Raw genomic sequence first — 26,087 nt, 5'->3', positions numbered from 1 at the left:
GACCACCCTCTTAGAACCCTCAGCACAGAGGCTCAGTCTGTCAGATTTCTCCGCACTAGTGTACACAGGAAAAAATCTCAGAAGGTGAGCCTCTCCGGGGAGGAGGGTGGGTCGCATGTGAATCTATGAAAGATACCAATACTGGAGAACTACAGTTACAGGTAAGTAACTTATTTTCTTCTCCAGTACTAGGGTATCTTTCATAGATTCACATGCTTGAATCAGAATAGCCAGCAGTAAGGATAAGTTATTATTTTCTTGTAGTACCAACAGAATGCATAAACATAATGCATGTTGACTGAATGTATATAAGCAGTTAAATCTGCAAATTAAGAAGTAATCATTATAAAGTACATGTAGTAACCATCTATTCTATATACATATATATATACTGTATATATGTATATATTATACCTATCCATATCCACATAAACATTTACAGATGAATATAAATACATATACCTCCATGTAGCAAAGAAAATATGTGTATTCCTAACTGCATATAAGAAGCTTATACTCTAAATTGCATAAGAAATAATACACAGCGGACGGAGGGTAAAGTTTATAGGCTCACCTTATGTGAACAAATTGCGCAAAACTGCTTGTCCTACCGCAGCATCCACCTTGTCCGTAGCTTCCAGGCAGTAATGCTGGGTGAAAGTATGAGGACGCGTCCATGTCGCTGCCTTGCAGATTTGGTCCAGAGGTATTCCAGCGAACAGAGCTGTGGAAGTGGATACCGCTCTAGTGGAATGCGCCCGGACCTTAGATGATAATGGCTTTCCCGCCAACTGGTGGGTCAACTGAATGGCAGTAGAAATCCAGCGCGCTATAGTTTCCAAAGCTGATAAACAACTGTTCAGATTTACGGAAAGCACTTGTTCTTTCTATATAGAACTTTAAACAGCGCTTAATGTCTAACGAATGCAGAGCTCGTTCAGCTGCCGTTTGAGGATTTGGAATTTTTTTTCGTAGAACTACTGGTTCGTTTAAGTGAAAAGATGATGGAACTTTAGGTATAAACCTTGGATTCGTTCTCAAAATGACCACCTCTGGCTTGAACTGAAGGAAAGGTGGAGAAATTGTAAATGCCTGGATATCGCTGACTCTCCTTGCCGATGTCAAGGCTAAAAGAAGGGCCGTTTTACAAGAAACGAACTTCAAATCCACTCTATGAATAGGCTCGAACGGATGTTTCATTAATTGGGAGAGCACAATGTTCAGATGCCATTGTGGTGCAGGACGATGAATTGGTGGATATTTTCTGAACAAACCTTTAAGAAATTGTTTTATTATTCTGGCGGACCATAGTGAAGGTGACTGAGAGGTTCGTCGGTAACGAGATATGGCAGCCAAATGCACTTTAATCGATGAATGCGAAAGACCGGATTTAGCCAAATGTAGTAAGTATGGCAAAATTTGTTCAGGGGATGATGTTACAGGATGGATGCTGGAAGCTGCGCACCACAAACAAAACCTCTTCCACTTGAATTTGTATGTGCGATTCGTAGACTGGGCTCTGGCACAGGCAAGTATCTCTCTGCACTCCGGAGAAATATTCAATCCATCGAATTCATAGAATTCAGGAGCCAGGCTGATAAACGAAGAGATGTCGGGTTGGGATGACGAACCTGACCCTGGCTCATTGTCAGCAGATCCGGAATTGCCTTCAGCCGAATGTGAGGTTGTTCCGATAGCAATAGAAGTTCTGTGAACCAGAACTGGCGCGGCCATCTCGGAGCGATTAGAAGAATCCTGCATCGCTCCCTCTTCATCTTTAGCAGAAGTCTCGGGATGAGTGGAAGCGGGGGAAAAGCGTATGCATAAATCCCTGACCATCTGATCAAAAATGCATTCCCCCTCGAACCCTTCTGCGGACGCCAGCTTGCGAAGTGTCGGCATTTCTTGTTGTCCTTGGTCGCGAATAGATCTAGGGTGGGCTTGCCCCAAAGACGAAAGAGATTGTCGAGAACCGATTGATTGAGTTCCCACTCGTGGCAGCTGGTCCGATTCCTGCTCAAGGCATCTGCCCAGATGTTGGTGATCCCTGGGAGATGTTCTGCTCGTATGGTGATTCCCTGCTGAATCACCCAATGCCACAGCTTCTGCGCCTCCAGGGATAATGCTCGAGATCTTGTGCATCCTTGCTTGTTGATATAGTGCATGACCGTGGTGTTGTCTGTCCTTATCAACACTGAAGAATCCTTGATGTTCATGAGGAAGGATTTGAGTGCCAAAGACACCGCTCTGAGCTCTAATACATTTATGTGGAGAGTTGATTCTTGCATAGACCATTTTCCCCTCACGGAAAGATCCTGTAAATGAGCACCCCATCCCTCCAGGGATGCGTCCGTTGTTACTATGTGCATGGTCCTGTCTTTCAGAAATGACAGCCCGTCCGAGACTAGGGGAGTGTCTTTCCACCACCTGAAAGCCTGTTTCGCTGCAGGGGTGATCCGTACTAGCTCGTCGAAAGAGCCTTCTGTCTGTTTCCATTGGTTGTCTAGTTGTTGCTGAAGAGTCCTCATGTGGAGGCGACAGTTCTTTATCAATGGAATGCAAGACGATAGTATCCCTAGAAAAGACTTGTAAGTCCGCACTGAAACTGACCTTTTTTTGCCGAGCTGCCAAGTTTCGAAGTCTCTGTCTTCTGTCCTGTGAAGCGAAGGCTTTCGCTTGTAAAGTGTCCAAGATGGCTCCCAGAAACGTGATGTTCTGAGTGGGCTCTGTGTGAGATTTGGGGTAATTGACCGTCAAACTCAAAGCTCCGAAAAGGGAGAGACATGTTTCTGTGTCTCTGGCAGCCTTCGACGCTGTACGTGCCTTTATTAGCCAGTCGTCTAGGTAAGGGAACACCTGCACCCCTAGTTGTCTGAGGTGGGCTGCCACTGGTGCCAAAACCTTGGTGAACACTCTTGGAGCCGACTTGAGGCCAAACGGAAGCACTCTGAACTGGTAGTGAATGCCTGCGACCCTGAACCGCAAGAATTTCCGATGATTGGGGTGAATTGGAATGTGAAAATATGCGTCCTGAAGATCTAGCGAGGTCATAAAATCCCCTCGGTTGAGGAGGCTCAGAACGTCTTGAAGAGAGATCATGCGAAAAGATTGCTTCTTGAGTTATTTGTTGAGCGATCGAAGATCGAGAATAGGCCTCCAGTCTCCGTTTTTCTTCCTGATAAGGAAAAAACGGGAGTAAAAACCTATTCCCCTCTGGTTTCTTGGTACGATCTCTATTGCTCCCTTGCTCATTAAGATAGCAATCTGTTCCATAAGCTCGTTGAGATGGGCTGGCGGGGGGGCCTCTTGGTGGTACTTGAGGAGGAGACTGGTTGAATTCTAGAGTATGTCCCCGGCTGATAATATCCAAAACCCATCTGTCTGTTGTTATTCTGGACCATTGGTGTAGAAATCCGGAAATTGTGCCCCCTATACGAGTGTTGGTGCAGGGGCTGGGTGCAGGCACTTGATGAGGGTCACTGCTTTCTAGCCGTATCCTTGGGTCTGAAAGCAGACTTTCCTCTCGTTTGCTGTTTGAAACGAGCTGATGTTTGCTGGCGAAAGGAATGCTGTTGCTGCTGGCCATAAGTTGAGCGATATTGTCCTTGGTAAGAGGAGTACGGTCTATATTGTTGAAAACCTCCTCTGTGTGAAAAAGTACCTCTCCCTCTCGCTCCTCGAAAGGGTTGCCTTTTGTACTGAAGCGTTGCAAGTGACCTGGCTGTTTCAGTGTCTGATTTGATCGACTGCAAAGCATTGTCGACATGTTTTCCAAATAAAAGTTCGCCATCATATGGCATGTCTAGAATTTTCAACTGAACTTCCGGTCTAAAAGATGTAGCCTTTAGCCACCCTTGGCGTCTTAGAACCGCAGCACCGGCCAATTGTCTGAAACCTGTAGAAGAAACATCAATGGCTGAGTCTATGATTTCGGCCGAAATCTTTTCTCCTTCTTGAAGAATTCTGCGTGCCTCTGCCCTACTGGATTCAGGTATCATGTCAATGAATTGTGACATGTCAGACCACATCTGACGATCGTATCTCCCCAGTATTGCTAGAGAGTTGGCGGCTCTAACGGTGGTGGCAGCCATGGTTGAAAATGTTTTACCTATAGAGTCCAGACGCCGTCCTTCCTTGTCTGGAGGGGCAGTCAGAGAAGCTGACGGATTCCTGGATCTTCTCTGAGCTGCTTGGGAGATAACCGAATCCGGCTTAGGATGGCTGATTAGGCATGCTGGGGAGTTGTCAGGTGCCTTATATTTCTTTTCTAGTCTGGGCAAGACTGCAGGAATGGAGGACGGAGTCTGCATGACCTTTAAACCTTCTTCCCAGATGAAATCGACTATGGGAATGGCCCTTACCGATTTTCTAGTGTCCTCTTTAAAATCATAAAGAAAACAATCTGATTGTTTTGACGTAATCGGTAGCTGAAATCTTTTGGCAGCTCTCTCCATGACACTATGGAAACCCCCAATGTCCTGAGGAGGAGAGTCTACTGGCGGTGGTGTAGACGGAGATGGAGTCTGAATCTGATACTCATCCCATTCCGGTATTAAAGAGTCTGAGTCTTGTATCTCCCCTTCTTCCTGTTCCTCCTCGGATGACGGTGACTCAATAGTTTGAACCGATGGAGGTGCTGTGGTAGGGTCTGGTAATGTGGAAGGTCTAGCTGGAGTGGACACTGGTGTCTTGTGAGGCTGTACTGGTGTAGAAGGACCAGGCGGGGGAAACCTCGCATAGTAGTCCTGCATCATTTGCTGAAGGTTATTAATCAATGATACCGGCATTTGTACTGTCTGTTCTGGTTGTTCGAGATGTCCTTGATCCTGTTGGTGCGAAAATTGCTGAAGATCCTCCTCTTCATCCTCCTCCTGGCATTTTATACGTAGTTCGGACGGACTACGCGCTACCGGAAAAAATCCGTCATCAGAGTACCCATCGCCATCATCATCATCATCATCAGCAAAAAGATGCTGCGGAGGAACGGGTGTAACCTTGCTGGGCGATGTATGCGACGGTTGTAATACAGAGGACCTGACCTGTACCGGCAAAATCCTTTGTGGTAGGTAAGGAGAAGTTCCAGGAAAATAAACCGTCGACGGAGCTGTCGTCGACGGAGCACTCGTCGACGGGGCAGGCGTCGACGGAGCAGGCGTCGACGGAGCAGGCGTCGATGGAGCAGGCGTCGACGGGGCCGTCGGTGTAGTTGGTGGTATCACTGTCGACGAAGGAGCCGTCGACGAAGCCAATGTCACTGCGTCACCCGTCGACGGGGTTGACAACGACAGAGTTTTCGCGATCCGGTGCGTCGATGGAATCTTCGTCGGCGAAACCGACGGCGACCTCCTGAATCTCTTCGTCGATGGTAAAGATTTAAGCTTCTTACCTGTCGACGGCTTCTTAACGATCTTCAAAGTGTGCGACGACGACGGACCATACTTGAGACTCACCGATGTTATCGTCGTAGACGACAGCGGAGATGAAGTCACTATCATCGGAGACGAAGGGGCTGTAAACGTAGCCGTCATCGTAGTCGTCGTCACAGGTAGAGCTATCGTCGACGGAGCGGTCGTTGACGGTGTCGTCAACGGTGTAGATTTTTTGGACGTCGACGAAGGTAGAGAACTGGAAGGCTTTTTAAGCTTCTTTGAAGAAGAAGCAGGTGTTGATGGTTCTGAGTGAACCCTGCCACTTGCTACCTTAGATGTTGAAGGTAGATCCCCGGTGTCCTTAAAAGCATGCAGCTTCTTGGCTGACTTAGTGCTTACAGGGGATAGGCTCTCCACAGACCTCTTTCTTTTCTTGGAGGTCACTGCAGTGTCACTCTCTTCTTCAGAAAGAGCTTCTCTTGCCTTCTTTTTCTGGAGCCAAAGTAGGAGCCTAGCTTCTCTGTCCCTCAGAGTCTTATTAGGAAAGGTCCTGCAGATCTTACAGTCCTTGACCTTGTGCTCTGGATGTAAGCAATAGATACATTCCTTGTGAGGGTCCTCACAGTGAAGTCTCAATTTGCCACAGGTCCCACAAGGTCTAAAAAGGCCTTTTCTTGTAGACATGATGGAAAAAAGTCTTGAAGAAAAATGAAGTTCTAAGGATTTCTCTTGAAGAGATGGAAAACTGAGCAGAGCTCAGGGAGACTCCCTTACACACGACGTGCGGTAGAAAATCTGACAGACTGAGCCTCTGTGCTGAGGGTTCTAAGAGGGTGGTCACGCCTGATTGGTTGAAGTTTGGGCTCTTTCTAAAGAGGCTGATAGTTCTACAATTGAATATGTTTTTTCCTATTGGCTTCAATGAAAAAAAAAAAATAAAGAAGAAAGAAAAGTTTTTTCTCTATTTATTGCTTTCTATGTACCGTGGGACTCCCACTTCGACGACGGGGAATGATTCAAGCATGTGAATCTATGAAAGATACCCTAATACTGGAGAATGGTTGCTTCTCCTGTCTTTTGTTCTTTGTTTGGTTTTGATTCTCTAAGAAAGTTCATAGAGTCTTTTTGGAAATTAACATGACCTTATTGGAGCAAAGGAGCAGTCATACTACATATTCAGGATATAGATAAGGCAGGAGAATCTTGTTCTGGACTCTTGAAAGACCAGACAAACTATTGTGTGATCACCCTGGCATCTACTTGACTTCTCTTTCAGTTGGCTAAGCATTTGCCTTCCATTACCAACCTCCATATCAATCTTCCAGTTAAAGCTAAATTTACCACAGCAATATGTGAACACAATGTTATGTTAGTTTTGTTAGAAAACATCTCCAAAGATGAGCTGTCATGAATCTCTTAGGCCACCTGAGGGTGCATAGGAACTGGACCTACTGATACAGAGAACACCAATGAGCAATACTCTGTTCTGCGGGCAGCCTACATCCTGCTTGAAAAGGTTTCCCTAAACAGATGAGCCTTCAACGTACTTCTTAGGCTTTGTGATCATGGATTTTTCATACAGACACTCATGGAGTGACCACTGGCTGGCTTTTATTCCATTTTGTCATATCCAGGGCTGCCCTGGAGCTCAGATACAGGTTGCTCTGCAAACCTATAAATGTGTTTTGGGGTATGAAGGGCTTCTCAGTTGTGTTGCCCTATCAGCCATTCTAAGGATCACAAATGTAACTATCAGCTAGAACTAGTAACCAGTGCCAAGGAGCCACAATCATGGAGACATGATTCCAGGGCTACAGTCTAAAGACTGATCTTGCTGCACAAATTTGTATGGGCTGCAACAGGGCCACAGTGTAGGATAGGAAAAACCCAATATACGGGATTACAAGAGATAATCCAAATCAGAGCTGAGATGAGTTGTCAAAAAGGTAAGATATTCTTTGAGTGCTGTAGAAAAAAGTTGCAGGTCTTTACAAGGGTTTCACATTGTAAGCTGGAGATGGAGCAGCCCCAGTGTAATTTGACCAAAGAAAGAGTTGACAATTTGGACCTCAGTATTTGCTCCATTTAAGACTAGCCTGCTCACTGACATCTATCTTTGAATATCTGCAAAACATTTTGCAATATGGTTATTGTCCACACTTCATAACTGTACCACTTATTGTTTGTCAGCCATTAAGCTTTAAAAAAAAATCTCTTTATTAATTTTTTCAAGCGGTGTAAACATCATAAACACTCCACCCACCACCCCAAGCCTGCACAGACAGATGTGCAATATCAGTTTTATAGGTTACAAAAATTGGGTCCTGTGCGGACCAAACTGCAGTGGAATAGCCGTCAAGCCTTCCCAGGTTCTGGGTAAAGATTGTGCCCGATCCCACTAGTAGCCACCAGGGCACTGTTCGTTCCATCCTATACCAATTTGGGTCCCAGCACTGCTTCTCTATTCCCCCTCTTCCTTCCTTGAGCTCCACTGAGCCCATATTTTGTCCCATTTATACATTTACCCCCTCGTCTGCTACACCATTTTTTCCACTGCCATGCACCAAGTCTAAGCCCTCCTTCCATTACTGCAGTAGGGCAAGCAGGGCGTTCCCCAGTGTTTAAATATATCCCTGCAGGCAACCATCAGTGCCAGGTAACTGAATATTAGCGCATGGTGGTCCAGAGTTTGTTCACCCCGATTCCCAAGGTGACCAGCTGTGATGTCAGCTGTATCTCCAGTCCCAGAGTCTCCGACTTCTCGTCTCTTACTCTCTTGGGCATTCCCAAAGAGTGTGGATCGAGGTTCCACGCCTGTGACAGCTCCGCAGAGATTGGTCACTAGGGACACTAGCCATTCGAAACAAGTGGGTCTAGGTATATTAAGCCCTATGAAAGATTTTTAATTCAGTCTGAAGCCTGCTGGATTGCCACCTCCCAAGGGTATCCACTTGCCTGACTCCAGTCCTCATCCTCCAATCTACCCAAGTCCCTTTCCCACCTCTCTCTTAGGAGATCCATTGTTGGGAGACTGTGATGTAATAGTTTGAAGTAAATTCAGGCCACTGCATAATTCGTCAGAGTGGAGCCCAATACTCTGCATTTTAGTGTGCACTCGTCCTCAATCACATTCCTTATGAAATGCAGTGCATTTCACAAGGGGGGATCAGAGCTGTTGATTGCACAGGAATTAACTCCCCAAGAGCTCATATTCTCCTGTAGTTCTTCAAAGGGTATCAATGCCCCGTCCCTCCAGACCTCGCTCAGTTGAGAGATTCCCAAGAGATCCCTCTTCCTGTGGCCCTCTATGGAGCTACTAAACAGGTCTGAATCCCAGACGGGGGGTCCACAATGTTGCCATGTTTCTCCACCCCAGTCTACATGTCGCTTTTTTCCAAATTGTAATTATCACCTGTGTTGAAGTGGGAAAGGTGGGGAGGTCTCTCCCTCCATAAAGGTGATGTACATTGCTTTCTGGGGCCATGGCGAGCCAATCAGCGTTCCAAGAGGGCTCTTGTTGCAAAGAGAAGGTCCAGTCATTGGCAATCAGGAGTTGTGATGCCCAATAATACAACTGAAGATTTAGGAGGGTGATGCCGCCCACTGATTGGCTTTGTGTTAGTGTGGAGAGAGCTATCCTAGGAGCTCCACCATCCCAGAGCAACACTCTTGTCATGCGGTCTACCCTGCGGAAAAACTGGTCTGGGACTGGATATGGGGTATTCTGAAGAACATATAGGAATTTGGGGAGATAAATCATTTTGTAGAGGGCTGTTTGCCCAGGAGGGAGAGTGGCAACTTCCTCCACATTACCACATCTACGCGATCTGCTGTAAGAATCTCCTCTAGGTTCACCTGAAGGAATAAATCACGGTTAGGTGTGACATATATTCCTAGATATCGGGACCCACGGTCACCTATCACAAGGGGCTACCTTCCTTTACGGGAGGAGTACCCATGCCAATATGAAATTCAACCGACTTGGACCAATTAATACAGAATCCCGCATAGGATCCAAAGACCTATAGGACTGTTTGTATTGAGCGTGGGGGAACCACGAGGTAATGAAGGATATCGTCTGCATATAAGGAAATCACTCCCTCCCAATTCGGATCCCAGCGAAGGCCTCTAATCTGGGCGTCCACCCTAATCCAGCATGCCAGGGGTTCGAGGGCAATAGTAAAAAGCAGCAGCGAGACCGGACATCCCTGTTGGGTGCCTTAGGGCAAGCCAAACTGGGCCGATGGGGTGCTGTTGACCCGGACCTTCGCCACTGGTTGCGTATCTGACAGGTCAGGTCTACAACACCTGATGCTTCCTCACTTAGCTCTGCTAGAGGTAACACTTAAATCATAAAAAAGGACAGGAGCAAAATTGAGCCCTACAGCACCCACAGTTGCCCTGCCAGATGGCCTGATGTTTCTTCACCCAACTAGTGGCAGATTGGTATCAACGCCACATGAAGTTTAAGTGTCCATAGCAGTAGAGCGAAACAAACTGCAATGTCCTTTGGCCCATAATCTAGCAATGTGATGTTCCCAAAAAGTCCCATAGAAAGATCCGGGAGGCCAATATCCGATGAAATGTATCACTAAACAATACACCAGTCTGTTCTAAACTCACCATCTACTACGAAATACAAGTCTAAACAATGCAAAATACAAATATGTAGCCAAGATCATTTAGACTCCAGGCAAAGAGTACCCTAGAACCATAAAAGGTTCTTAGTTTCACAAAGCGCTAAGGGACAATGAAAGTGGTGGAAGGCATTATAAATGCACAGACATACTTACTGTCATGGCCATTCTGGTGCAATTACAATCATTCTAGTTTGTACTGTCTCAATTTTTGTTATAAGTCATATACAAAGTAGCAGGGTGGAGACATCCCTGACTTCAGTTAAGCAAAATGAGCATTGCCCTTCGCTGTAGGTTAAAGGAACCTGCACTTGGGTTAGATGAAGTTTCACCCTTTGCCATTAAAGTTTTGGGAAAACAGCAAACGTTTCATTTTGCCCAGTTTGCAAAGATTAGTGAGTTTACTAACTTCACCTAACATCATTTGCAGTAGACAGTATCCGCATAAAACCATTTTTGTGGAAGAACTTTCACACAAAAGCATTTTGCACAAGAATTCTGCCACTATTGTGTTTTTGCCACAAGCCAGCTTTTATCAGATGTGTTCTCCTATTATTTGTGATTTTTTTTTTACATTTCAGATAGTTCATGAAGATAACAATATATTACAACTCTTTGTAACTTTGCATATCCATAACTAGGATGGCAAGTCTGGCCCTTTCTATTCATAGATAGCTGCATTCTTGAAACTACTCTTGCAAATTTTTCTGCAAAATATCTATAACATTCTTAAAATATGTGTGGTAATGTGGCATTCAGAGTGTTGATGTGTCATGGAATGCAGCTATGTTACGTACAGCTGCATTCCAAGTGTGTGAGTTACCCTGTGCCCCTTTATTGTATGGACACGTTTCTCTTATGCCAATAAACTTCATATTTATACACAAAATTGATGTGAAGAAGATTACTACAATTTTGGCGACAAGCGGAAACCATTACGCACACAAGGAGAGCTTTGCTCCAGGGGCCGGAAGGTGACTGGTTACATTGCTCAAAGCGGACTTCCCAGCATCTAAGGATCGTGACCGCTTATGTTTCTTTTGGTTAAGGGTGAGAAGCGCTGCTGTGCAGTAAAGTTGCAGAATTTTGTGATCAACTATTTTTACAGCTGACTGCTGGTCACTGTATAGAAGCAGCCATCTTTACCTTCAAACAGCAATCCAGGGAGCTGCGCGTGCATTTGAGCCACTGTCAGCAGTTTTCAAACTCAGCGCATGAAGCCACGAGTATACGCATGCAGCCTTCTTGGTTACTGCACGCGGCTCCACTTCAATGAAGCACAGTGAATGCATGCGGCCATCTGTTCGCGCTGTGTAGACACGCTGTGATTTTGATCGAGAACAAGTTTGGAGGCATAACCAAGCCTCTTTAGTATTTATAAAACATAAAGCCCTAAATGAAAAAGAATTACTCATACACCAGTGGCTTTCAGGTATGTCATTCTGGCAGAGTCCAGTTTATCACTCCGTCATATCTGGAAATGAACAAAGAAAGAGGACTATGCATTGCTGCCAGAATTAGAGAAAAGAGTGTAAACACAGACTGCTTTAAGACTGTTTTTCTCTTTCAGCAATTCGCATGCTTGGGCCATAAAGCAACAGTGCAGATCAGCTCTAGTAATAAGAAAGGTGCAATTGGAACAGATTTCCACTCAGCGATTTGCACGTTAATACTAAAAAGCAAAAATGCAGATCAACTTTCAGTTTTCAAGGAAGATGCAATTGGGGCAAATTATTATTCAGCGATTTGCATGCTAGTACTCTAAAGTAGAAGTGCAGATTAACCCTTAATCTCAGGAAAGGAGCAAACCGTTAATCAGCGATTTGCACGCAAAAAAAAATAAAAGAGGCAGGGACATACAGGAATACTTATTACCAGTGAAAAATAGCAAATTCATTGTTTTTGTATAAAATTATTTTTCTTCAAGTGTTGCATTTAGCCTTTGTTACTACACGAAAATGCAGAATGTATCTCCACCTGCCCCTTTTTTTACAGGAACTGTGTGATCCACCTTCAGAAGGGAATTTATGATTGAGGTCATTTAAAGCTTACTTAGGTGCAATTAATGCTCAAAAATTCAGACCAGAAAGGAAAAAAGCCTAACGTATTACTATTTAGGGGTTGAAGGCCAAAATGTATATGATCATACATCATAGGATCATGATATAGGAGCTGAGTACGAGTCCACAGCTGAAGAGAATCTCGACGAGTTTGACACAGCTGTAGCCCAATTAGATAAATACTTTTCAAAAACAAAAAATCTAGTAGTGAACAGGTATAAATGTTTTACAAGGGTACAAAAACAAATTGATAGTATTTATACTTATGTTACGGCATTGAAAGTTCTTGCAGCTAAATGTGAATTCGATAATTTTACTTCACAACTGATAAGGGACAAATTAGAAGTAAAATGTAGCTCAAAGGAAATACAGCAGCGATCACTATCTTGTGAAAACCCATCTTTGGAAAAAGTTGTAGCTATAGATAAAAGCAATGAGGTGTTGTGCGAGAATGCACATCTTTGGAAGACTCATTTGCCAAAGTTACAATTTCAAGAGCTGTAGTTGGCAAACCAGTTCCTAAGATTCCTTCAGAGAAAAAAACAGCTAGAGGGTCAAACAAACCAAGTAAATCAGCTTTCCAATCACAAAAAGTGAGTTGTTATAGATGTGGTTCTCCAAATCATTCATCTTCTTTAAAACAGTGGTTCCCAACCTTTTGACTTCTGTGGACCCCCACTTTATCATTACTGGAACCCGGGGACCCAAACTGAATCATTATTGTAATCCAAGGACCCCCCACTGAGTCATTACTGAAAGCTGGGGACGTAATCTATTAATATTATTTAATTTTCTAAGCAGTTGCGGACCTCCTGAAGAGGCTTCATGGACCCCCAGGGATCACCGGACCATAGGTTGGGAACCACTGCTATAAAACATTCCTCGGCGCATGGTCAAAAGTGTAAGAAATGTGGGACAACTGGACATTTCTTCACACTGTGTAGAGATGGTAAAAGCAACAAAATCCGTTAGTGGTGGGGAATAACAGGAATTAGTTTTAGGAGTAAGATGTGAGAGTTTGGAAGGAAATAATCATGTTGCCAACCCTGATATTGGTGTCATGATAGAAGAGAAGATGATCAAACTACTAGTGGATATTGGAGCACACCTTGGCATTGTGGCGCGAGAGAAATTTGACCAGTAGTGGCCTAATAAAACTTTGTTGCCACCAGATGTCTTGACAGTAGCATTTGAGGGTAGCAGAGTGGATCTAGTTGGCTACTTTAGGGTTACCATTGGAACATTAGGGGAATCAATGAAAGGGAAGATGTATGTGGCATTCAAGTTTTGGCATTGGTGCATCAGGCAGAATTTAAAATGACAATAAGACCTGGTTCTGATAAACCTGTCACTATTGAGAAACATGAAATCGGATTTATTACCAATATGGAGAATCTTTGGAAGAAAAAATGCAGTAGAATATTCCAGGAAAAATTAGGGAAAATACAAATTTTACATGCACTATTAAAGTCAAACAAGGAGTACCACCTGTAAAGCACAAACTAAATAACATTCTCCTGAGTGTACGAAAACAAATGTCTGAAATGTTAAAAGATATGTGTGAGCATGGCATTATTGAGAAAATGGAGGCGATATTGTGGTTGTCCCAGATTGTTTTAGCCAAAAAGAAGTCTGGTGAGCTCAGAATGTGTGTAGACTTAAGAAGCCTCAATGGAGCCATTTGGGTCGATACGTTTCTTCTACCAAGAATTGAAGATCTGATTACTAAAACTGGTCATTCTATCTGGTTCACCAAATTAGATTTAAGAGTAGCTTACCATCAAGTGGAACTGGACAAAACTCCAGGCATTTGACCACTTTCGTCACTCTAGTGGGCAGATTTCAATATCGCAGGATATCGTTTGGCATTGCTTCAGCCACAGCAGTCTTTCAAAGACTGATGTCAACAATGTTCAATGATTTTCAAGATAAAATGTTTATATTTTAAAACAAGGATGAACATGACCAAATGTTGAGTAAGGTGTTAAGTGTACTTGAAAACAGAGGAATTATATTACGAAAAAATAAATGTATCTTCAAGAAAATAGAAATTGAATATCCTAGTCATGTATTTTCTGAACAAGCAGTGAAACCTAAACCCAGTCTTGTCAAGAGGATAGTTGAAGCACCAGTTCCTAAGACTAGGGAACAACTGTTGTACTTCATGGGGCTATGTGAATTGTATGCCAAATTTTTAAAAACTTTGCTGATATGACTGAATGTTTCAGATGCCTGTTGAAGAAAAGTGTAGATTGTGTGTGGTCTGCAATCTGTGAAGGTACTTAAAAAATAAAAGAAATCAAGGAAGAGATTATTAAGGTACCTGCTCTACAACTGTCTGCTGAGGGGTGGAAGGCAGCTGTTACAGTAGATGCATGTGAGAACAGATTGGGAGCAGTTTTAACCCAACTGGAAGGCAAACAAGAATACACTTTAGGGTTCTCATCTAGGACATTTTGCCAAACTAAGCAAAAATACTCAGTCATTCAGAAAGAACTATTGGTGTGTTTGTGGAGTGTAGAAACGTTTAAGCCATATCTATGGGGAAGACCATTTGGTTTAAGAATTGATCCCTGCCCTTTAGTGAATATTTTTTCAGGGAAGAAGATGAAATGTTCAGCAGCCAGAATTTCAAGGTTATCAACAAGATTGCTGGAGTTTACATTCACAGTAGAATATATTCCAGGGGGAAACATGAGAGCTGATTGCTTTTCAAGACTACTGATTGAGGATTCGGAAGATCTTGAATGGGAATCAGAGATTGAAGAATGTTTAGTTGCCCATGTTGTAGAAGTCAACATTTGTAGTAAAGGAGAAGATTGGGTTAAAGCAGTTGAGGAGGATCAGGTTTTGAAAGAAGTAATTTCACTAGCGAAATCTGGTTGGCCAAAAGAGAGGAATTTGTTGCATTATTTGCAAATGTTCTGGAAAATTTCGGAAGAATTGTTAATTGAAGAGGAAAGTTGGTATGTGGGGATAAATTGATTTCACTATTGTCCTTTCGCCAATGGATTATTGAAGAAGCACATTTGAGGCATTTGGGCTCAACTGTTACCAAAAATAAGGTGAAAGAGAATTTTTGGTGGTCAACAATGGATAATAAAACTGAGGATTACGTGAGAAATTGCTTGAAGTGTAAAGTGAGTGACAAAGTCTTGACAACTGAGGGCACAGCCGAGTCTATATCACTGTGTCCGAGTAGAGCTTGGCAACGTGTGGGTGTGAATTTCTTAGGACCATACAATATCTTACCTTGTCACATGAAATACTTTCTAGTTGTGCTCGATCATCTTTCACGATCGGTTGAGGTAGAATCAGTCAGTGAACCAACCACAAGGAGACTGATTGTTTTAAAAACAATTTTGCTTGGGAAGAAATCCCTGGAGAAATTTTGACTGATAATAGAGTTTAGTTTACATCTGTAGAAATGACTTCATTCTTAAATAAGTGTTTTATACAACATGTGAGGACACCTTTATATCATCCCCAAAGTAATGGAAAGGTAGAACGCTTTAATAGAGCAGAATGTGTACAATCCACAATTAGGAACAGTATGGGTGTTCATGAAGCAGTCAAGGAATTGGTTTGGTCATACCACACTACACCACAGAGTGTTACTGAAAAATCGCCACTTGAATTAATGAGAGGAAGAAAGTCTGCCATGGAACTTCCTTTTTGGATGGTTCAACTTTTTTCAAAAGAAGAGTATGTTGGTGAGTGGTAAAAGATGGCTGAAAGGAAGTCTAATTTTGCTAATTTGGAGCCAGATGTATCGAGCTTTTTTGCATTCGCAAACAGTGTGAATTTTAAAATTCAGCTGTTTGCGAATGCAAAATTGTCTTTCCCAATGTATGAAAGGCATTCGCTGTGCAATTTTAAGGAATCAATAAGATAGCGATTCCTTAAAATTGCGACCCCATTTAGAGAATCGCAAATTGCGATTCTCTAAATAGGAAATCGCAAATAGAGAATTCCTATTTGCGATTTCCAAAGCACATGTATCAAGCATTTCCTAAATGCGAATTGGGCATTTAGGAAATGTAATAACCACAAACTAAAGGTTGGTGGTATCCATATGCAAATTTTAAAAAATGCATTATAAATGCATTTTTAAAATTGACGTGTGTGCTTCACATGTCCATAAAAATATTTTTGGGGTGCAGCAAAGGGGACCTTAGGCCCCCAGCACCCTGGGATTTGCATTTCCTAAATTGCGAATTCCTAACTGGAATTCGCAATTTGGGAAATGCAAAACCATTCGCAACAGGCCCATAGGTGCAAATGGAGTCCGATTCTCTATTAGTGATTCGGTAATAGCATTTGCGAATTTTAAGAAATCGCTATTACTGAATCGCAAAATTCATACATACCATTTTGCATTTCTTAAATAGCTATTTCTTAAAATTCGCTATTTAAGAAATGCAAACCAGAACTTTGATACATCTGGCCCTTGGAAACTACGAATGTTGAAAAAAAAAGAAAGTGTGTAAGCTGAAAACAGGAGACTGGGTGCGTGTTGAAAATCCCATTTTGGTTGGGAACGGTCTTAAAGAACCAACTCAAGTGTGTGAATTACGGAAGAATTCTGTGAAGGTGTTGGATGGCAATTGGTGGAGTACTACTCATGTCGCTTTGATGCCTGATAATTACATGAATATGACTCGCAAAAGAGTAAATGTTGATTCTAAATTAGTTAAGTTAGCAATTTAATAAGGAAAAGTTCTCCTATTTATGCACCAAAGAAATGGCAAGATTTTGTCAAGCAGTAAAATTGTAAATTGATATGTTTGTTAAGAACTGCATTTCATGTATATAGTTTCACATATCTTATTTAGAACTATATTTTGAGTGTATAGCTTTTTTTGGTTGGTGGATTGTGTAGTGTTATCAATTTTGTGATGTTATTACAATAAGAATTATGTGTAGGCAGTGCTTCATAATGACTTTTAGATAAGAAATTATATTTCTCTATAAAAAGGGGAGAGTGTTGTCATGTACAGCTATGTCATGTACAGCTACATTCCAGGTGCTCCTTTGTTGTATGGGTGCATTTATCTTATGCCAATAAACTACATATGTATATACAAAATTGACAGAAAGAAGATTACTACAAGATTCTCCTTAATGTTGATGTCTTGTCTAGAAAAGGTAAATGGAGTGGTGATTAAAAGAGTCCTCCCTAACAACCAATGCGAACTGGTTTGGCCATCAGTTAAGATTTTCCTGAACCATGCCTCAACCTTTTTTGTTGAGTTATTACATTGTTTTTATAGTGTATATCTATACAATAATGGAACTGGTGGTGAATGGTGGGTAGAAAGACCCGAGGGACAGATGTTTGCTCTGATTTCCAGGAGTTGTGTATGTGGTGGCCATCAACCCACTATCCACCCTGGTAAATTCTCAAATAACCTCAGCTTTGTATTTTGTAACTTATTGTCCATTCTGACGTACTCAACGTAATTTCCTCTAGTTGCTTTTCTAATCTCATGGTGATATGGAAAATTATTCCACCAGTCAAGACCTGCAAGACAGCAGACCAATCTGTTATTGTATTAAGTCTTAGTTATAGAAACAGCATCTATCTGGATTTCCAACTGTTTTAATCCCAAGCCTTTACCATCCTTTGCTGTGATCTAATCAAACTAGTAGCAAGGGTTTTAATCAGTATCAATTTCAGTAGAGAAAAGATTCTAAGAATCCCACCAATTCAAAAATGTAAATTTGTGAATGACACGTATATCCCAATGTTGTATACTGTAAACGTTTGAACATATTTTAATGATGTTTGACTTTAGACAGACACTTCCCATGAAAGCTGTACTTCTGTACTTGGAAAGGCAGAAAATAAGGAATCTAAAATTGTGCCTTACGTACCTGCTATGATCTACCCAGAATAGGCTTGGTACTCTGAGACAATTATACCCACACTTACTGTATGCTAAAGAGCACTTTCTTCACTGTCTTTCACTTGGTATCCTTAAGTGAATGATTTGAAGGCAGGCATTGGAAACTTGAGTAACTACATTGAAATAATTCACTAAGCCGGTGATTCCAAAGTGAAATTAGTCAAATATACATGGTTTGACTGAGTAATACACTTTAGAATAAATAGGTTTACAATATACAAAATTATATAATACTGAATCTTTTACAACTCACCATATCAACCTGGGTTCGCCCTCTGTGCGGCCTTCCAAATGCTTTTGTATAGATGTCAGCACTTCAGAGGGAAACTTGTCTTTGTTGGCGAGTAAGTAGTTCAAAACATACACATCTGCATCACTGATGATGAACCTGTGGCTAAAAACTGAAAAACAATAATTAAATGTATACGAGTGAAATAGAAGCCAAAACATTGTATGCACAAATATACAGTACCTCAGTGACTAAAATTAGTAACCATCATATGGAAGTTAGTAGGAAGCTAAGTATCACTTTCACATGTTCAGAGATCAATATGCCCTGAAGAACCATTATTTGCTTCACCTCTGTTAGTCTGTTGCAAACCGATTCTGTCATTCTCAGAACAAAAAGCTCTCTTTTGTAGAGTGCTAGCTTCAAACAGACTGCCACTTTGTAGCACTGATAAGTGTAATCAGCAGTTGTTTATGAGTGGAATGGCAATTAAAATTCTAGGAGTTATAAAGCCAGACTTTTAGAGTTCCATCATCAGTGAGGTAAAACTGTGCACAGGGGGAGGGCTTATCTTTATCGTTTATCGGGATGTTCACATTAGCCATTACGACTTATGGAAGGTTTCTTTGAAGAGGCTTGTTTTCATGTGTTTTTAAAAAGTTGCCATATTAGGTTGATTCCTAAGACTTGGGTCAGTCAGTGAAAATTCCACAGTTGATGTCTTTTCACACTGTCTGATGTTCTCCTTAATCTTCCTTAAATCAGCCTTAACCAGTAAACTTGGATTACTGGATCTCAGAAAACAATCTCACGTAAGCAGCTTTGTACTACAAGTGGCACACAATAAGGACATCCATACATAAAAATAAAATGTAAACTATCAGCAACCATCTCTTTTCATAAAGGCTTTCAATCCCTATTCCCAACTCAAAAAAGAATGCACTGAAATTAGTACCAAATGTACACTTGTTTAAGACTAGCGGTGTTCAATAAAAACACATAGACGACTAATCAGTAATAGCGAGGGTATGTAGCAAGAGTGGGGAACTTTTATCCCATCCACTAGACACCAGAAATTTCACCTTCTTTCATTCAAAACGGTATACTTTGGAGGAAGGTAAAGATGAAACCAGGAAACTGGACTTTGCAGTCAACATACCAACACCATGACTCACTGCAGAACTAAGAGAAGAACTGGACCCAAAATCACAGATGAGGGACTAGTGCAAGCCTTAAAAGCAATGCCAACAGGGAAAGCCCCAGGAAAAGATGGCTTTCCTTTCAACTTTTAGAAAATAATAGTTCAAGTGTTACTATCCAATCTGGGGAAAATATTTAGGTTGGGTGCTAAAGAAGGAGGCCTTCGTCCAGAATTCAATAGAGCTTGCATTCTTCTAATTCCTAAACCAGATAAAGATCTCTTGTTCTATGTAAACCTAAGCCCTATATCCCTGATCAACTGTGGCATAAAAACATTGGCAGATGTCCTAGCAACAAAACTCAGACAAATCATCCTCTCCTAGTACACAAGTATCAAGTAGGTTTTGTCCATGACCAATCATTAAGAAACCAAATAAGCACCATGCTACATTTTCTGTGGTAAACTAAGACGTACCAGGAAGAAATGTTAGCCATCTCCTTTTGTTTCCAAAAAAGGCATATGACAGGATAGATTGGGGTTAATTATTCTGAACACTGGAAATTGTATCTGTAGGATTCAATGACTCTACCAAGACTCCATGGCAGTAGTTAAATGTCAGAGAAACTAGAGTTCTAAAGAAGAACGACATAAGAATGTCCTCTATCCCCCTTTCTATTCTTATTGACTTAGGAACAATCGGTCACAGCAAAAAGATGATCAAAGGCAATAAGGGGATCAAAATGAGTACTACAAATCTATAACTGGTGCTAAATGTTCAGAATCATAATGTTATAAATAGAACTGAATAGTGTGTACATGCCTGAATAGCAGTACAGTAATATTTATTTAGTTGCACATTTATCTCACCATAAACTGAGTAAACATTTGTGAATGAGATTATGCTCTGAACCACACTCCTCAGAGGCCACAGTTGCTCTGATTTTATAGCACACACATGCAAGGAATAAAATGTGAGCCTTTGAAGAAACAGATAGAGAAGGGTCACATGTGAATCTATGGAAGATACCAACACTGGAGAACAGTTGTTACAAGTAACCTTTTCTTCTCCATAATTTCACATGCTCGATTGATGAATAGGCAGCAGTCATCAAATATACATATCTTGAGCCTGTGGGAAACAAGACTTAGTGAAACAGTTTGCAAAAATACAGTTTGACACAGTGCCACATCAGCTGTTGTATTCATGTCCAGGATGTAATGATTGGTGAAAAAGACATGGTTCTTCCACATGTTGGTCTGTGACCAGTATGTGACTCTACACTCTCTTTTAAAAAAAAATCTTTATTGGATTTTTATTATGGGGGGTATAGCGGGCATATCATTCCATATTTGCATTTTGACATTATTACAAGTATTATGCCACAGAGCCACATGTCTATGAGCACACCTTTGTGGTGACTAGGACGTACATGCACCAATAATTCAACAAACTCTTCTGTGAGCCAGTCTGAAGATGGAGGCGAAAAGAAAAACATGTACTGTATATCTGCATCACGCAGACTACCCCTAGAGTCCCCAGTGGCGTTGTGGTTCCCGTTTAGACTGACCATATATGGCATAAAGTTCATCAATGATGCGCCCCGGCAATGCAGGGAAAAGGGAGTTGGGGAGGATGGGTGGGGTAAAAAGGGTCTACACTCCTGAAATAGGTCCAGCAGGCTGTTGCAGCATGTGGTTGATCAGTCCGAGGTAGTGAACTGTCCTATGGTACCTGGAGGGCAACTAACATATCATCCCAGTCCGCCGTGATGGGTCACCTCTGCAGCCCACGTGCCTCTTTTCGCTGTATCACTGTGGCTTCAACCCTGCCCCACTTAGGAGCTGCTGTCTGCCACTGAACTACCTTTGGCAGCATGCTAGCCTTCTTGTGCATATAAATGAATCTACATGCCATTAGCAATACTAGGTCAATAAAGTAATTCATACCCCGACCTTTCAGAGTCTGTAAAGGCCTAACATGTCAGCCACACAGTTGAGGTTAGTGCACCCTGTGATTTTGGCAAGGGTGTTTGTGGCCCCTGATCAAAGACTGCACCCCTCACACAGCTCCAGAACATGTGCAGTATATCCGCTCCAGTCGCCTGGCATCACGGGCATTCCAAAGAAGTCTCTAGATAGATTTTACAAAATTTGGCAGGGGTGAAGTATGCCCTGTGCATGATGTTGTGTTGTACTGGAAGAAGGCATTGAGGGAAGTTTTCTGTGGGTGCAACACTATGACCTGAGAGTCTCCAGGGATCCTGCAGTGTATGGGCTAGGGCCCTGGTCAGCCAGGCATTCAGCCGACAGCCATCTCCCAAAGGCCAGGAAGTAGCCCACCAGGAGGACTGTATCGTCCATGAGTTACTCAAAGAGAATAAGGTCTTCATTCTGGAACAAATCACCCAGGGTGCTCACGCCTGCCGACTCCTAAAGCTCCACTCCCTCCCAGCCGATCTGTTCTTTGAGTGCCTGCATGGAACTCAAGTGGACTCATGGGGCATACTGAGGCCTATCTGGCAAGGGGTGCAGGGCTCTTCCAAAGCTGCCATGTACCACAAGCAGCAAACCACTAACAGTATCGCCCTAGGGAGAAATAATTCCTGCACCAACTGCTATGCTCTCCTCCCAGGGATTAGTCCCAGCTCCTTTATGTGCCTACCTGCAAGCCAGCAGGTGGGCCACTGTAGCTGCACTGCTTGGTAGTAATGTACATAGTTCAGGGCACAGAGTCCACCTCTCTCCACAGGGAGCTGCAGCTTGGCCAGGGCTTTACCTTCCCTTATTTCAGATGAAACCACCGAGCATAGTGTGCAGTGTTCTGAATGTACTACGGGGATGTTTACTGGTAGGTTAACAAAGTAATACAATAGATGCAGAAGCATCACCATTTTTGAGAGAGCCACTCTGCCCTGCACTGAAAGTGGGAAGGAACACCAGAAGGTGATTTAAAGACAGAGGGATGTGATCACCTTCATAGGATTACCATCTATGAGATCTCAGGCCACTTGGTAAGCATTGATGCCCAGATAGCGAAAGGTGCACGGCTCCCAGCGAAGAGCATGACAGCTCACCACAACATGTTTTGGGGGCAATCTGGGTGGATCGGGAGCAAGCAGATCTGTGTTTAATTTATCCCTAATCCCGAGGCAGATTTGAAGGCGTCTACGATGTTCGCTATCTCAGTGATTCCGGACCTGATGTCCTTGACGTAGATTAGAAAATCATCAGCATATAAAGAGACTACACAAATCGTATCTCCAATCGATATGCCCCATTCATGGCCTGTCTGCCGAAACCTCTGCACTAGAGGCTCCATTGCCAGGGTGAAGAGGAGGGGGCAACCCTGATGCGTGCCCCTGTCCACCAGAAAGGGGGGGGAGGGATATTTGCTGCCATATTGTCACCCTTGCTGTGTGAGCTATGTAAAGGAGCCTTATAAGGCACTGTAGTCTGTTTTTAATGCCCTACACGTCCACCATCGCAAACATGTATCCCCAGTCGAAGGTATCAAAAGCTTTTTTCAGGTCTAAGAATACACAGACTTCAAAACGACTGAGATCATCCTCCAGCATCCTGTGTAGTCTGCAGATATTAAGTGTTATGGAGCTATTCGGTATAAATCCAGTTTGATCTGAATGGACTAGGTCAAGTAGAAGTTCAAAGAGCCATGTAGTTATAGTCTTACTCAATATCTTAAAGTCACTGCCCAACATGGACAGTGGTTTATAGGAATCCATCTCGATTAGAGACCAGCAACGCCTCACAGAGAGTTAGGGGTAGCTGCCCCACTGTAAGGGTAGCAGCATACAGCTCCAATAGCTTGGGGGTCAGTGGCACCTCATAAGCTTTATAAAACACTATAGGCAATCCATCTAATCCTCAGGTTTTACACATAGGGGATTTTAAAATTACACCTCGGATTTCCTACTCCAATAAGGGGGCATTTAGAATCTCTTGTTGCTCATGCTCCACAGTGGGCAATGTGACCGAGCCCAAGAATTCACAGATCAGGACCTGACGGTCCTCCGGGGGCAGATTGTAGAGCATGCGATAATAGGTGCTAAAAGCCTCATGTATTTTATCCTGGCTAGTGGCTAGCACTGCTGGAGAAATGTGGATCACAGTCACCAGGGTAGTGGCTGTTGCACTCTTTAGTAGCCACGCCAATAAATGGCAGATCTTGTCCCCCTCTGCATGCAATCTAGTCTGATATGCCTTACAGTCAAGACATCGTAGTGACTCTATCAAGCAAGCAAGCTCCACTCTCTACTTAGTCAAGTTGGTCCTCATGGAGGGGTCATCCCTTACATCATTTTTTTTCTTTTAAATATATTTATTTGTTTTTGAGACGGAGACAATACATTTGAGTGCCATTTTGCGCCTTCATTAATGCAACCATAGATTTGCGAGATCATCAGAGGCACCAAACACGTCAATGGGAGTTCCATGATAGCAGCCACTTCACAAGTGATCTGTCATAACTCCAACTTGTGCTCTATGTGCCGTGGGTTTTACTAATTGGGCTCATGTCAACCTTCCCTTGTGGCACCTCCCTGACCCATGTGCTCCAAGTCATCCTTCCCTTGTGGCACCTTCCTGTCTCGAGCGCTCCATGGTTGCCCCCCCAGGAAGCCTGAACCATTAACTTTCATTTTCTGTTGCTAAGCAAGTATAGGTTGTTTTATACCTGTAGGTTATTGCGTGTCTTTTTTGGATAAGTTACGCTATCCACTGTGACCTTTTGAAATATACCACCATGTACTTGGGGTTCCGTTATATTTGTTTCCAATCGCTGTTTTCATCTGCCACCTGCAAGGCTTCATGTCCGTTGTATGTAACTAGTGATTTTACTCAGGTTCATTGGAATATCCACACATCCACGGGGGCACGTGCCTCCTGGAACACTTTTTTCTTCTAGCATAAATACCCCATCTGAATCTGCATCAGCGCCTGACCTCGTCCCAGTCCTGCACAAGCATCACCCCTGCACTCACCTCCTGAATCGCTTGGAACTTCTAGAGCCCTAGTGCTCTACTGTTCAAGCTCCTCTGGTTCCTCTTGGCTCCAGCTTCCTTGACGCTTTTTTCCTCTCCGCATCCTGCACAGCTTCTTGTTCGCCGGTGACTTCCCAAGTCAAGTCCTCAAGACCTTCTGTGAACTTTATACAAGTTTTAGAACTTAGCTAAGTACTCAATATCAGGTTAATGCACGCTAATCCTCTGATAGTAGTAAGCAGCCCTGTGTATCGGCATCTTCAAGACTAAAGACTTGTCTCCAGGCCCTTCTCTGTGATTTTCCTTCAGCTCCTTGCTTGTTCGTACTCCAGACCACCCTACAACCTTGGCGCTTGAACTGCTTCTACACAAGGACTAGAGACTTAATTATGTTTTTCTGATGAACAGAAGTGTCAAGAAGAATGTTCTGTGAGAGTGATTGATATTTGCATGATCCTTGTGAACTCCAACCTGTGTTTATAGCACACCTCGGGAGTGGCAGTAACTCCAACCTATGTTCCGAGTATAACCTTGGAGTGTCCCTAACTCCAACCTATGTTCCGAGTGTAACCTTAGGAGTGTCAGTGACTCCAACCTATGTTCCGAGTGTAACCTTGGGAGTGCCAGTAACTTCAACCTATGTTCCGAGTGTAACCTTGGGAGTGTCTCTAACTCCAACTTATGTTCCGAGCGTAATCTGGGGAGAGCCAGTAACTCCATTCCATGTTCTGAGTTTACCCTGGAAGTGTCAGGGGCTCCAATCAGTAAGATTCTTATCCAGAAAGTTAGTTATCCTGCTATCATACTGTGATTTTGAAGAAGTTTGTAAGTGTTGTCACTGAAGTTAATGGATTGTAAGTGTATGTAGAGGCTCCCTACGTGAATTTATGGCAATTGCCTCTTCTTGTTACCAATGTAATTCGTCTTCACAGAATCTGAGGTTCCTGTCCAGTAAAATTCCAGCTTTGCAAACACAGGTCTCAGGAGCGACATATCCTGTTAAGCAGTGTTGTACTGGTGCTGAGCAGATCCAGTACCGCAAGTCTCTCTTCTCTCTTTTCTTACATTGTCCCAACCCCATTTCCCCCCTGGGACAGTGCAGGAGTTCCTTCCCTGCATCTTGCACAGTCCTGAGAGGGACAGGCAGTCCACTGTTGGCTCCAGTGTCATCTTTGCGGTTGGACCCAGATGAGTGTGCGACATGATCACAGTACAGAAAACCCAGCATCAAAGAAGATACCATATCAGATAATACTATATATGGACAAACAGCATGGCTGGGTATATCTTATACTTCACTTTGGGCTTGTTGCACCAGGACTTCAGTCCCGTCTTCCTCAGGCCTTAAGTTATAGTGGTTCATCTCGTGTCCCCAAGCTTTGAAGAATATGCGTGGACACCCTCTAGCTTTGTATGTAACCTTCTGTGCGGCCATGTGCATGTCCGTTCCCGACCTTCATTCTTGCAGGGTTGGAACCTCAGGCACTCTCCACTACCTGGCTACATCCCTTTTCACCACAACCAAGCCCAGGTTACAAAAGGTAAGTTTAGCCCTAGGGACATCCACTTCCGTTGGCACCCCAAGGAGTATAAATGTAGGTTCTGCCGGTATATCTATCCCCAGTATTGCTTGGAACTGCCATATTATTTAGGCTCAACAGACCTGTATTACGGGACATCCTCAGAGAGTGTGTGGAAAATCGCCCCTGGTTCTAGTGCATCTCACAAAACCAGGGGACATTGTT

The 26,087-nt window shown here is 43.0% G+C and overlaps 1 protein-coding gene across 1 annotated transcript in view; it reads right to left on the bottom strand.

Moving 5' to 3' along the window:
• EFHC1 (EF-hand domain containing 1) overlaps positions 1–26,087 on the bottom strand; it is a 206,612-nt gene that overhangs the window by 25,631 nt on the left and 154,894 nt on the right. Inside the window, exon 9 of the mRNA XM_069236146.1 lies at positions 18,229–18,376. Coding sequence (XP_069092247.1) covers positions 18,229–18,376 — 148 coding nt within the window. The remainder of the gene's footprint in view (positions 1–18,228; positions 18,377–26,087) is intronic.

The sequence above is a fragment of the Pleurodeles waltl genome, chromosome 5 (genome assembly GCF_031143425.1).
Source record: "Pleurodeles waltl isolate 20211129_DDA chromosome 5, aPleWal1.hap1.20221129, whole genome shotgun sequence".
Taxonomy (NCBI): domain Eukaryota; kingdom Metazoa; phylum Chordata; class Amphibia; order Caudata; family Salamandridae; genus Pleurodeles; species Pleurodeles waltl.
The sequence above is the reverse complement of the archived record's forward strand: the minus strand, read 5'-3'. Positions and strand labels throughout refer to the sequence as shown.